Source organism: Mchenga conophoros, linkage group LG18, assembly GCF_057382185.1.
Source record: "Mchenga conophoros isolate Kocher_MC1m ecotype Shallow Benthic linkage group LG18, M_conophoros_male_GT1.1, whole genome shotgun sequence".
In the NCBI taxonomy this organism is placed as follows: Eukaryota; Metazoa; Chordata; class Actinopteri; order Cichliformes; family Cichlidae; genus Mchenga; species Mchenga conophoros.
This window is the reverse complement of record NC_140543.1, coordinates 9913612-9927953: the sequence shown is the minus strand read 5'-3', so window position 1 is coordinate 9927953 and position 14342 is coordinate 9913612. Positions and strand designations below refer to the sequence as shown.

The window sequence follows — 14342 nt, the reverse complement described above, 5'->3', positions numbered from 1 at the left end:
ATACAGTAGTTATGAATGTCACCAAAATCCCCCCAACCAAACATAAATGAGAAACGTTTATATGAGTGCTGAGTATTTGTATATGTGTGCATGAGGGTGGGAATGCCTGTTTGTCTGTGTTTATATGTCAGGTCGGGTCTTACACTCCACCTCTCTGGGAACTCCCAGGCCCTCCAAAGGCCTATCTCCCCTCACCACACTCCCTGCCGGTGACTGATGCCCTCAGGGGTCGGTGCGTTGGTGGTTCTTGGTGTCCGGGGCTGGGCGCTCAAGTATGTACTAGCTCACTCCCGGTGACTACTTGGCGGGGCCTGGTGCCTGTTGCTCGGTCAGGCCTCTTCCGGGGCAAAGGGGGCCCTCGGGCCTCCGGCCTCTGGGCCTGTGGCTCGCTTCACTCTGGCACGCCACTGCAACCCCCTCTGGCTTCTGCTTCGTGGCAACTGGGTGACCCCTCATCTGGGGCTCTCCTCAGCTCTTCCCAGGAGGGTGGCACGGATGCCCCTCCGGTGGTCCTCCTTGGGCTCTCGCACTCTGGGACCTCTGGATGTCTGGAGCCTGGATCTCCTCCATGCCTGCTTCATGCCCTGGGGGACGGGGCTATGGCTCTCTACATCCTCTAGCAGACCATTACATGCAGAAACCTTTTGAATACAAGCGCGCTGATCCACACAGGTGTGCACACGGGTGTTCACTGTTCATAGACATAAACTACACCTCTATTGGCTGCTATTTCCAAGCACATTGTGCACTGTCGGTCCTGCTTGCTACACAGTAACATTCAATATTTAGTATTTACTGCTGTGTACACTTTTTTTTGCTTGTTTTCTCCTCTTTTTCTCTCAACAGGTGATCCAGGAGATTTTTTTTCCTCTTCTTTCTCTTTTTAAGCACCCTTTCTCACTGTCCCTCTTCCCTTCTGTTTTTCTTTTCCTTCATCTTTCTTTCTCCCTTTCCTATCCCTCAGTCATGTCTGTCCCGTCTGTAACAACTGAAAATAAAATAAAATAAATAATAACAACAAAGGTTGATCAAATGGACCAATACGGCAAGGCCGTGATGATCCATTTGGCAAAGTAAATCCATTGGGTATCCTTGTTGGTCTTCAGACAACAATTCTGACGGCTAAAGAACCAAATGGGACAGGCAAAAAGAAGAAAAAGAAAAACGTTTATATATTAACAGCTGAAAATAAAATTTCTAAACTTATGATCTCCCTGCAGCCCACATCACAAGTCACTCGCTGCCCTCTTCTGGTTACATTGAAGAAAGTTCAGGGTTCAGAGATGTTAATCCTGCATTGTGGGGGGGAAAAGAAATCAGAAACACACTCCAGCCGATCCAAGAGAGAAGAAACTTGTATTTAAGAAAAAACGTTAAAAACACAATTTTCTTTAAAAAGTGATACATAACCTTTATTTTTTATAAATTATTTAGCACTTTTATCACAAATATCTTTTTTGACCCATTTTGACATGACCATGTTTATATGTACTTTGTTTGCACTTTAATTAATTTTACATTTAGTATAAAATTATCAAGTGATGAGTGAATATAAGTAAATTCTAGTCTGTAAAACTATAAAACTTTATCATAAAATACTTCCAAAGTCTTGTTTTCAAAATTCCTAAATCATATTTATATTTTTGTAGCATAGGGAATGAACAACACTCAGAGCATATATATGGGTTTTATACAGCATATGCAACAAATTACAAACAATGAAACAGGATACAAGTGGTTAGAGAAGACGTTTTTTTAAAAAGAAGGCTGTGAACTATATGTACGGTGTAATTGATGCACTATTTATTTTTTGCCTCTCAACTTTCTCTGTGATGTGGACACTAATGACAGCAAACACCATGATGATTAGATGCACAGAGAAAACAACCGTCTTTACCACACAGACAGATATACCATCACAGAGACTCCCACAACCTGCAACACAAAGTCAAACAAACAAACAAACAAACAAACAAACAAACAAAATAATCAAAAGACCTTAAATATAAAAACAGATTAAACTCCGAGTCAATCAGATGTAAAGAACAATTAATTTCTCTTACAGAATTTGACTAGTAGTGATTGTTTTGTCTTTTTTATAGACCGACAATGTGCAAACCAGGTATACAAATAACTTTATTTGCTTGTTTTACTCTTAAACTAGTGGTCAAAAACAATAAAATAGCATCCAGAAAAATATTAATTCTCTTTCTGTGAAGTTATATTTCACTCTTGGTGTGAGAAGGTCACGTCAATAATTAATTTCTTTAAATGAAAGAAGTGTTATTTTAAGAAAAAACATCTAAATGATCATCATCAACATTTTCTCTTTCAGTCTTACCAGCCAGTAGTGCACAAATATGTTCAATGTTCTTCATGTCTCTGGTCCAGCTGACCTGGTTGCTATGGTCACAGATGACTGATAGATTTGACAGGTAAACATGGAGAGAAGCACCTGAGGTTGTAACCTCTGATTGCTCTCCTCCTCCTTCCTGATAGCAGGTTGTGGTGTCACATGTAAAAATGCTGCTGATGTGAGCGTGCTTTGTGCTGCAGGTCACAGTGAGGTTACACGAGTCTGAGCTGCTCGACACAGAATTGACGGTCAGGTCGACCGGTGACACTGGATCTGAGGGGGGAGGAGGTGTTTAATGTAAAATACACATCAGTGGTTACTCTCCATCAATGTGTGACAAGTTGCAATACTTACCTTGAACCGTGATGTTGTATTCAGTTAATATTACTGTATTTATTTTATTATTTATTTTATTTAAAAGGGACAGTGCAGTTTAACATAGTCCAAGTACAAAACATGAAACTGATGTAACGCACATAAGTTTAGAGCTATTGCTAATTTTCAACAATTGTCCCTTGTTGGGCTTACAATCAAAATAGGTACATTTTACAATTAAAAATACATTTTCATAAAACCAAATTACATTATAAATACAATTACAATTAACAGACAATAATTTAAAATAAAATTAAAATCATTAGTTAAAATGACTGCATCTCTGATTTCCCTTTAACCAAACTTTAACCTGCAGTGTAAAGGATCTGATGTCTGTGATCAATTTGATTTCGGTTGGAAGTGTTCCACAGATGGCAAGCCTTTATGGAAAAAGCTGACTGACCGAATGTAGATCTGTGATATAATATCTTGCAGTTGCCGTTCACCTTGCTCCTAGTAAAACGATTACTATCTTGTCTCTGGATGTATCTATTTTTCTAAAAAAAAAAAGGTTTTGAATGCATATGTACACGAAAAGTTCATAAACAAAACAAATGTCATTTTTGTGAGCTTTTTGAATGCCATTTTTAGCTCACTTTAATTTCAGTAAAAACAGATTTTTAGATTTCTCTGAATCTTGTTTTTGTTTTGCCCCTTTTGAATTCCCTTAATAAACTATCCTGCAACTTAAGTCTAAAATGTGGACATTCCCTTTCTCTTTGTGAAACAGTAAAGGTAGATATCTGAGTATAAATCCATGTTATTGTAAATAGCTCTTATAGGTTAGGTCTTATAGGCCTAACTGTTTAGGCCACTAAAATAAACCCAGTCATATGACAAATGCACTGATCTAGAGAGGAGCCGCCATAATATGTGTGGCTGATAGATAAGGGAAGGCAAGGCTACTCGGGCTCCAATTTATATCAGACTAGGTGGGTTAGACAACCGAGGGAGAGCTAGTTCAAATGGGCAAGTCTCCTCATCCATCATGTTTTATTTTAGCTTTGCATTGCCTACTGGGTAAGAACCATAGGATCAGAGATGAGGATTTTTTAAACACAAAGCCGATCCAGCCTTCCTGTATTGGGGTGCTGGTCCCACATGATCAACAAACATTAAAATAACACAAAAACACAGGTCATCCACTGCCCTCTGCTGGTGATATCAAAGAAACACATAGAATAGAATAGAATAGAATAGAATAGAATAGAATAGAATAGAATAGTTATTGTACATTTACATCTAAATTAAAGGTGCTGCACACCAACTATGCTGGAATAAAATATAAATAAAAAAACCAGCAGGAATAAATGGCAAACAGGCAATATGTCTAGAATCAAGAGTGATATAAACCAAACATTCAAAAGTCAAAAAGCTGCTTAGCCTCCCAAACACTATTTTTCCTAGGAAGAAATCCTAAAAAGCATTTTAACATCAGCAAAAAGAAGTTCTATTCATAAATAAAGCATTTGGTGGACTTTATTGATAGCTAATCATACATGCCCTGTGGAGTGCATGTAAAGGTACATGAACAGTTTTATGCATAGATTTTTCTTTAGTTTTGCATTTGATGAGGTGAACACTGATGACAGCAGACACCACAATGATTAGACCAACAGAAAACACGACTGTCTTCACCATACAGGATAAGATAAGATAAAACCAGTAATACCTGTCACTGGGTGTAGATACCATTTGATTCACAATGTAATTGTCATTGTATATGTTTTACTGTCTGTAACAATGCACCATATATTGAACACACTTTACCAAAAATAGCAAGTTACTTTTCACTGAATAGTCGCTTATACAATGTTTAATAATTTACTGGTCTCTTAGTTCTTTTTCACACATGCAGATCAATGATGTTTTGCATGTGTGGATGTTATCCAAATGTTGTTTGCTGGCCTGGGAACGCCTTGATGTCCCCCGGATAAGCTGGAGGAGGTGGCTGGGGAGAGGGAGGTCTGGGCTTCTCTGCTTAGGCCGCTGCCCCCATGACCCTGCCACGGATAAGCAGAAGATAGATAGATGGATTTAGAATTCCAACGAATAAAAAATTATTACTATTATTACCCAGCATTTTAAATTTCCCAATGAAGGAAGTAGCATCTTTTCACAGATGGAGAACAAGAAAGAGAATTACAATTAGCAGAACAGCAGAAAAGCTTGTTTTTGCCATACTTCAGTTTGCACCACAACCTTGTTACATATTCAAACTGATCTGAATTTCAGCTGTTAAAACAATTTTTACATCATTTTGTTTTTTTCATAATTTTCTCCCAAAATGTCAGACAACCTATATGATTGTCTTTCAACAAAAGCATTTGCAATATCATTCTGTCTTAAAAGAATCTGAATGATATAATGATTGTTGTTCAATATACAGACAGTATGTAATGAAAAACACAGTTTTAGTACATGTGTTTCCAGTCATAGAATAAAATACAATAAAAGGTTTGCTCTTTGCAAACTCTTTGTTTGCGAGTTTTGCCTTAGTGTTCAGTTTGAGAAAAACTGAACTGACACAAGGAAGCATTAATTATTTCTATAAATGTTAACATTTACTCATTTATCATCATCATTTAATCAAAAAGAAAAATGTTGTTGAATCTCAAGTTTTCTATAACCAAGATATGAAGCCATGAAGTGTTTCCACAGAGCCACAGGGCCGGGTTTCTTCTCACAGCTCTGGTATTTATGAACTTTGAAACTTCTGCAATTCTGCAACTTCCTGTCAATTCCTTGTTTTACTGCTTCAATTATGTCAGTAGCGACTAAAACACTTAGTTAACGAAACAGTTTGATATGTGAATTTGAATGAGACATGATTTTTAGGACACTACAGACACTACAAAGCAGTCGTGGTAACTTTTGAGATAGCAGAGACTGAAATGTTTGTCTTTGATGGTTTTAAATTAGTTTAAGATGGGCATGTTCACTAGCTGAATTATTATTTTTTTATTTTTTTTATTTTGGGGATTAGAACAGTTTAGTTATTAGTTGATCCCCTCACACTGAAGAAAAACCTTAAACCTGCTTTTGGGAAAAGGAATCATATATACTTTTGGTTTGCTTTCAAATCACATGATAGGGTGGGGCCAGGTTTCACAATGAGCTCACCCGAAACCCTGGCTGATTGTGACCCACACCTGTTTTCGCACCTTGGCTCATGTGATTAGGTAGAGGATCATCAGGGGGTCCTTTGTCCCTCTTTGGAGGGAAACTCCCACTGGGTTTAAATCTGGGACTCTCCACCATTTGACCCTTAAAACTGAAGAAGCTTCTCAGATGAGAGGTGAAATGCCTTCAAGCAACTTAAAGAAGTCCAGACGCTTTTCTTTGCAAGCTCCTTAGACTTGCTTTCAATATAAAAACTCAGAAAACAGCTTTATCAGGATTAACAAGCATTTATTCACAATGTGATGCAGAGTCTTGACTTTTGATTATTTCATCAAAAATAATTAGCACATTTATGTTAGTTGCTTTGTGGAGTTCTTTTGAAGAAAATTTGCGTTGACTTTCAAATGTGTAAAATGAAAATGTGATGAGTAAATTTTCTTTTAGAGGTTTTAAAACATGTACTGCATTCCTCATAAAACATTTGCAAATTCCTAAAATTTTAAAATGATATTGATGATCTCTTTGCACTGTATAAATTAAACAAAACACAGATCCCTTCAAAAATAGTTATAGCTTAAAGTTTGCACTGTCTATCTTTCTTTCTTACATTTCTCTACAGTGCTGACAAGCAACACGATGATCAGACCAAATGTGAATACGACTATCTTCACCACACAGATGATAAAGACTCACAACCTGCAACGCAAACAAAAGCCCCCCCCCCAAAAAAAAAAATCAAAACAGATCCAAACTGTGTCACTCATTAATTTCCCTAACAGAATATGAAAAATTTGCTTATTTTACATTAAAGCCAGTATTTTTTTTCCATTAAACTAGTAAAAAAAATAAATTTGGGTGCCAGTTTAGTTCAGTGGGTGAGCAGGTAACCACATGCAGCCCATTGCCACATGTCTTCCTTTCTAAATATCCAGTCAATTAAACACTTAGGATAGTGATGTCATCAGTTAAGCAGCAGGGGGGTTGTTAATCTGTTTCAGCTGCTTTGGTGTTAATGAAAGTTTTTTTGTGTGATCTGTGAAACTGGTTCACAGAGAACTACTTGTTTAGTTTTGCGTCTGAAGTTTCTCTATGAGGTGAACACTGATGACAGCAAAGAACATGATGATCAGACCAACAGAGAACACGACTGTCTTCACCATACAGATAGAGACACCGTCAGAGAAACTCTCAGAACCTGAAACACAAAGCAAAAGCAGACTTTAACTTTACAGCACATTGGGAAAGGATAAAACCAGTAATACCTCTCACTAGATGTGGAGACCATTTGATTCAAAATGTAATTGTCATTATATGTGTTTTACAGTCTGTAATAAACCATATATTAAAACCATATATCTAACACATTAAAGCTGAATCAAAAATAGCAAGTTACCATTCACTGACTAGTCAGTTATAATGATATTTTAAAATAAATTACTGGTTCTTTAATTTGTTTTTCACACATGCAGATCAATGATGTATCGCATGTTTCCATATTATACAAATGTTTTTAGGCTTACAGTCAGTTTCCAAGCTGGGAAATTTTATCAAAAAACTGTTTATATGTTTATCTGACTTACCAGCATTTTGAGGACAAAAACGATCAATCTCTATCATGTCCTTGGTCCAATTTACTGTATTGCTATGGTTACATATGATGGATCCATCTGACAGGTAGACATGAAGAAAAGCAGTGGGCCACCACCTTTCCTCTGTTTGCTCTCCTCCCTCTTGATAGCAGGTTTTGCTATCACATTTAAAAATGCTGATGATGTCAAAGTAATTTGTACTACAGCTCACAGTAAGGTTGCAGGAGTATGAGCTGTTGAACACGGAGTCCACTGTCAGGTTAACTGGAGTCAAAGGATCTGGAGGTGGATATAAGACATGCAAAGTTTTAGTAATATTGCAGCAGTCTAGCATTGGTTTCAATTATTAACATATCTAACATACCTGCTTCCTTCCAGTCACCATAAAAAAAATAGTCGTCAGAGAACATGTCCCTCAGATTTGTAATTGCAGTCCAGTCATTAATATCAAGGTCAGCTTCCACAAGATCATGTGTTATATTATCCTCCTCTCCAAACACAGAGTATGACCCTTTTAAACAGTAAATATGACAGTACTGTACAAATCAAACACAATAGGTATATAGTCCGTGAATCTTCTAAAATTACTTAACTTTAGAATTCATATGAAAAGAATTGAAAATAATTTTAAGAACTTCCATCTTCAATGTTGTGTATACTAGGAAAAAAGTACATGGCTGTTAAATTTCTTTATTTAAGACTCCATATAACAAATTTGGTACTGGTACTAATGTACTGACTAGTTACTGAATAGATCTTGTCAGTGTTTATGGCCCACATACAGTACATGAGTGAACTTTCATATTAGATTTGCAACCTGAGTTAAGAAAGATTTAAATATAATATTCAGATTCAACATTTAATGTTTAGATTTAACATTTAAAATTGTGTTTTAAATATAAAATGTTACAAATATTTTACTAAATGTTGTAAAAAAATGTCTTGAAAAAACATGTTTTTGTAAGGTTTTGAGCTAAATGTGGAAAAATGTTGCCGTTAATTTCAGCATGTTTCACTTTACAGACGGCACCCCATAGCATCATGTATCCTGACAAATCTACTTTTAGACTTCAAACAATGAAGTAAAAACAGATAAAAACAATATCTCTTCTTCCATACCACTTCAATTCCATGTTCATATAGGACCTACTGTATATTATAGGTTAACCATGTGCATAGTCAGTTCTGCCCTGATGCTCTATTAAATGAACAAGTCATAAATCACACATGATATTTACATTTAATTAGAAAGTTTCCTACCAAGTGCCTCAGAACAGAACAGCAGTGCCACCATCACAACAAAAGACATGGTTGAATCTGACTTCTTTGACTCTAAAATGTGGAACTGTGAATGAATGTGTTAGAGATATTCTTTTATCAAGCACTCAGATGTGATGAAATAACACTCAGACACTTCTGCAATTTAACGTGCACGGGTGAGAGCTCAGCGGAGACTCACACACCCTGCAGCAGCTCTCTGCCTTTATTTATACACAGCATGAAGCATACAAAAAAGGAAATAACATGCTTATCTAGTCAAGCAGGCAGGTGTGATTTCTCAAAATGTTGTGTTCTCTACAAGGTCGTTTCTTATTCTTGGGTGGCGGTTTCCTGTTGCTGACAGATAATGTGACAGCAAACAGTTTCTGTTATAGAGCAGAGAGCCAGCGGTTAATTGTGCAGCTGGTTGAGTACAAACAGAAATATAAACACTCTTAGCTGATTATTATATGAATAATAAAAAACACAAAAGCAAAAATCCTTTGACAGAATGAAAGGATGACAGTGTTACAACTACTGGCTGCAGTCTTATAGGGCAAAAATAAACACAAGACACTTTGTCATCAAGTTTCCAAACCCTGTTTTATTGCTTGATTTTGTGCATGAAATTGCATTCATTTATCTGAAACTCCATTCATGTACATGAATTAACATTTTTCTTTAATGCACAAACAATGCATTAATTAAAGCTTTGACATTTGAGACGTTGTTGAAAATCACAATCACAAAGATATCAAGCACATCTTGTAATGAGAGGTAAATAACCAAAAGCAAACAAAAACATTTCCCAGATCTATTCACAGGTTTAGAAAGTTTCCTTTAACACAGTTAAAAGGAACAAGTCCCCATTTTATCTGAAGGGCCAAACATATGATGGAGACATTAAGAATTTATTATTAGTTAATTATTAGTAAAACATTTAGAATTCAACAGAATAAAAAAGTCTTATTGTTATTGCTCAGCGTTTTAACTTTCCCCATGAGCTACAGAAAGATATCAACATGATGGCTGAAATTGTTTCAGACTATTTGCTTTTTAACATATAAAACTCAAGTGTAATCCTTACAGTTAAGGTAAGATTCCATTCACTGCATTTGCAGTGATACCAAATTCCTCTTTAGTATGGAACATTCTTTAGGTTTTATATGTTAAGCAAAAATGCTTCCACGAAAAAACAGACGTGTAATCCAAGAAAAAGGAAGTTGCATCTTTTCACAGTGCGAGAAAGAGAAAGAGAAATAAGCAGAACAGCAGACAATCTTGCTTTTGCCATACTTCAGTTTGCAACCTTGTTACATATTCAAATGGACCTGAATTTCAGCTGAATTCAACTGTCACAACAAGATTTACATAGTTTTGTGTTTTTTCCATAATTTTCTCACAAAGTATCATGAAACTGTGGAGGTAAGCATCAACGACACAGAGCTCTCAGTTCTCACTCCTTCTTTATTCGTCTCTCAACAACAACTGAGCATATCGCGCCACAAAACACAGGAACACACTTCCTATACACTGGGTGTGAGTGGAGCCCTCTAGTGGTCCACCACACATGCCCCCCCCGAACACCCAGCAGAACTAGTCCAGGCCCCGGGGCTTAAGCAAACGGCCGGAACGGCTGAACTGGGGGGTGGGGAAACGACAGAGGGCAACCCAGCCTGGGAGCGAGGCTGGCACTGGCGGTCAGAAAAAGCTGCAGACGACTCCGTTGATTTTGGGTCGCTCCTGGGGGAAAAAACAGAATCCATCAGCCCGGCGGCAGGTGGGCGGCCGCGGCGAGGGGCCTGGGCCGGGACCACCTGATCCTCTTGCATAACATATGCAGGCTTAAGTCTGTCAACAGAGACAACTTCCTGCCGACCGCCAAAGTCCAAAATGAAATGTTTGTTGCCTGGTTTAAGAACCCTGTATGGCCCGTCATATGGTGGACGCAGCGGAGTCCTATGGGCATCGTGCCTGACGAAAACGAAACGAGCAGAGTCCAACGAACTCGGAACAAAAGTGTCAGGCAGGCAGTGGTGCACAGGACCAGGAACAGGAAATGAGTCTCTTGGGGGGGTGAAAAGGCAACAAAGAGGTATCGAAACATGGGGGAGGGCTCTCAGGTAAGAATTCCCCAGGGACCCGGAGAGGCTGGCCGAGGACCAGTTCAGCCGGGGAAACCCCGAGGTCTTCTTTAACCGCGCTACGCAATCCCAGCAAAACCCACGGAAGACGGTCGACCCAGTCGCCACTTGTTAAGGAAGCCCGGAGCGCGGCCTTAAGTGACCGGTGAAACCGTTCGCACATCCCATTAGCTTGCGGGTGGTATGCTGTGGTGCGGTGGACCTTGACTCCCAGGCCGTCAGCCATAGCAGACCAAAGCTCGGAAACAAACTGGGGGCCCCTGTCCGAGGTAATGTCAGCAGGGGGGCCGAAACGTGAAACCCACGTTGACAAAAATGCCCTGGCCACAGTCGCCGCTGTCGTGGACGCCAGGGGTACCGCCTCCGGCCACCTGGTTGTGCGGTCCACCACAGTTAAAAGGTGCGTGAAACCCTGTGACTGCGGCAAGGGACCAACCAAGTCCACATGAACGTGATCGAAACGCCTACCCGGGACACGGAAAGGTTCGAGGGGTGCCTGTGTGTGCCGGTGGATTTTCGAGCGTTGGCATGGGATACAAACCGCCGCCCATTCTTTCACCGTCTTGCGAAGGCCCGGCCAAACAAACCTGGCGCTGACCAGCTTGACCGAGGCCCGTACGCCGGGATGAGAGAGGGCATGCACCGAGTCAAAAACACGACGACGCCACGAACGGGGAACCACTGGGCGGGGGCGGCCGGTGGAAATGTCGCAAAGAAGGTGTGGACCGCCGTCCCACACCGGGGTGTCCTCCAGCACGAGGCCCGTTTTCGTTGACTGAAGGGCAAGGACGTCCGGGTCAGCACGTTGCTCGGCGGCCATGGCAGCGTAGTCGATGCCAACATACACCGGAGAAACCAACACACGTGAGAGACAGTCAGCGACGTGATTGGACTTACCAGCCACATGCTGAATGTCTGTAGTAAACTCTGAAATGGCCGCCAACTGGCACTGCTGGCGTGCGCTCCATGGGTCAGAGACCTTGGACATCGCAAACGTCAAAGGTTTGTGGTCAACGTACGCAGTAAAGTTGCGACCCTCGAGGAAAAAACGAAAATGTCGTGTCGCGAGGTGCAGGGCCAGCAACTCCCTGTCAAAAACACTGTACTTGCGTTCAGCATCCCGGAGCGTACGACTGAAAAAGGCGAGCGGTTGCCAGAGACCTGAAACCCGCTGTTCCAACACCCCACCCACTGCCATGTCAGAGGCGTCGGTGGTCAACGCGATCTCTGCCGACGGAAGCGGGTGGGCCAGCAGGGTGGCGTCAGCCAGCGCAGACTTAGCTGCGGAAAACGCACGGACGCGTTCTGGTAGCCAGTCAACCGGATCTTTGGCTGTTTTACCCTTTAAGGCAGCATAGAGTGGCTGTAGCAGGTGGGCAGCTCTGGGGAGAAAGCGGTTGTAAAAATGTATCATCCCCAAGAACTCCTGCAACGCTTTAACCGACGTGGGACGCGGAAAAACCGAAACGGCCTGGACTCTGTCGGGCAACGGAACCACACCTTCAGCGGAAATGCGGTGCCCGAGGAAATCCAGAACAGGCAACCCAAACTGGCACTTGGAAGGGTTGATGATCAGGCCGTGCGCTGCCAAACGCTGGAAAACCTGGCGCAGATGGGACTCGTGCTGGCTCGCTGAGCAGCTGGCCACCAATATATCGTCCAGATAAACAAAAACGAACGGCAGCCCACGCAAAACGGAGTCCATCAGCCGCTGAAAGGTCTGGGCGGCACCTTTCAGGCCAAACGGCATGCGCAAAAACTCGAACAAGCCGAAGGGGGTAATGACAGCGGTTTTAGGAACGTCTTCGGCGCGCACGGGAACCTGGTGATACCCCCGCACCAAGTCAATTTTAGAAAAAATCGATGTTCCGGCGAGATTGGCAGAAAAATCCTGAATGTGGGGAATGGGGTAACGGTCATTGTCCGTGGCATTATTTAAACGGCGGAAATCTCCGCATGGCCGCCACCGACCGTCTGATTTGGGCACCATGTGAAGTGGAGAGGCCCATGCACTGTTCAAACGCTGTACAATGCCAAGGCGCTCCATGGCTGCAAACTCTTCCCGAGCGACGGACAGTTTCGCGGGGTCGAGGCGGCGCGCGCGCGCGAACACCGGGAGCCCGACCGTGGGAATATAATGCTCAACCCCATGCTTCGTTACCGTGTTAGAGAAATTAGGGACAGACAGCGATGGAAACTGTAAAAGCAAACGCTGAAAAGCATCCCCGGAGGTCACTACATTAGCCCGAATCAGGGGCTCGGCGGCCCGAGTAAAACAGGGTAGCGAAGAAAACGAAACAGCATCGATTAAACATCTGTTAGCAACATCGACAAGCAGTCCATGAGCACACAGGAAATCAGCTCCCAAAATAGGTACAGAGCTAGCGGCAACAACAAAGTTCCACTGGAAATCCCGGCCATGAAAACAAACAGTCACCAACCTTTCCCCAAACGTTTTGATGGGAGAGCCATTAGCTGCAATTAGCTGCGCCCCATGTTCCAGATCAACTGGCGTTTAGATCAACTGACGAAAACGGTTTTCTTCTTCTGAGATTTTATGTTGAAAGCAAACAAAAGAAGTGTTTCTGATTCCTGTTCAAGAAAGCAGGTTTAAGGTGTTTCCTTAGTCAGTGGGTCAACTAATAACTACATAGTTCTTGACAAAAAAGACAAACCTATCAGTCTCTGATATCTCAATTCTGCTTTGATCACTGTCTTCTTTGTATTATTTTGAATGTTTATGAAATAGTAAAAATATAAATAACTAGTGGCACCATAATTTAACATTGAATGTTAAATGAACTTTAAACAAAGTAACCTAAGAATGGAAAAAGGGGTGTAAAAATATATCTGAAATTAGAATTGGTTATCTTTCCAAATGCAGCAAGCTTGCGTGAATTAAAAAGTAACCAAATATATCAAACACGTGGTAAAAAAACATTCAATACAACATGCTGCCAATTTTTGTCCTAAAAATCATGTCTGATTCAAATTCAAATATAAAACTGTTTTGTAAACCAAATGTTTTAGTTGCTACCGACAGAATTGAGGCAGTGAAACAAGGAATTGACAGGAAGTTCATAAATAACAGCTGTGAGATGGAGCCTGGCCCTGTGGCTCTGTGGAAAAACTTCATGGTTTCACTTCTTGGTTATAGAAAGCTTGAGACTCAACAACATTTTTCTTTTTGATTAAACAATGTTAACACTTATAGAAACAATTGACGCTTTTTTTTTGTCAGTTCAGTTTTTCTGAAACTGAACACCAAGGCAAAACTCACGAAAGAGGAAACCTTTAATTGTATTTTATTCCATTACTGGAAACACATACTAAAACTTTGTTATTTTATTACATGCTGTCTGTATATTGAAATACAATCGTGATATCATAAAGAGTCTTTTAAGACAGAATAATTTTGCAAATGCTTTTGTTGAAAGAAAATCATATAGATTGTTTTGTGGTGGACCACTAGAGGGCTCCACTCACACCCAGTGT

At 40.6% G+C, this 14342-nt stretch overlaps 1 protein-coding gene across 2 annotated transcripts; it reads right to left on the bottom strand.

The window, feature by feature from the left end:
- Positions 1–2808: 2808 nt before the first annotated feature.
- On the bottom strand, positions 2809–8851 carry LOC146553209 (uncharacterized). 2 transcript variants are annotated; one of them, XR_014889492.1, is made up of 5 exons: positions 8704–8851; positions 7808–7954; positions 7435–7722; positions 6462–7049; positions 2809–4734 (listed from the first exon to the last, which is right to left on the bottom strand). XR_014889492.1 is itself a non-coding variant. In XM_085254464.1 (4 exons), the coding sequence occupies exons 1-4, from the start codon at positions 8750–8752 to the stop codon at positions 6919–6921; spliced, it is 615 nt and encodes a 204-aa protein (XP_085110590.1). In that variant the 5' UTR covers positions 8753–8851; the 3' UTR covers positions 4745–6918. The 2 variants fall into 2 exon arrangements, 1 of the variants encoding a protein (XP_085110590.1); XM_085254464.1 differs by lacking the exon at positions 2809–4734 and having other exon boundaries at positions 4745–7049.
- Between the last annotated feature and the right edge of the window lie 5491 nt (positions 8852–14342).

Coding starts and splice junctions, on each gene's coding strand:
- LOC146553209 (XM_085254464.1), bottom strand. CDS start 8,752: ATGTCTTTTGTTGTGATGGTGGCACTGCTGTTCTGTTCTGAGGCACTT. Junction 7,955..8,703: donor GTTCTGTTCTGAGGCACTTG/GTAGGAAACTTT, acceptor ACTGTTTAAAAG/GGTCATACTCTGTGTTTGGA. Junction 7,050..7,434: donor TTTTTGTCCTCAAAATGCTG/GTAAGTCAGATA, acceptor TTTGTGTTTCAG/GTTCTGAGAGTTTCTCTGAC.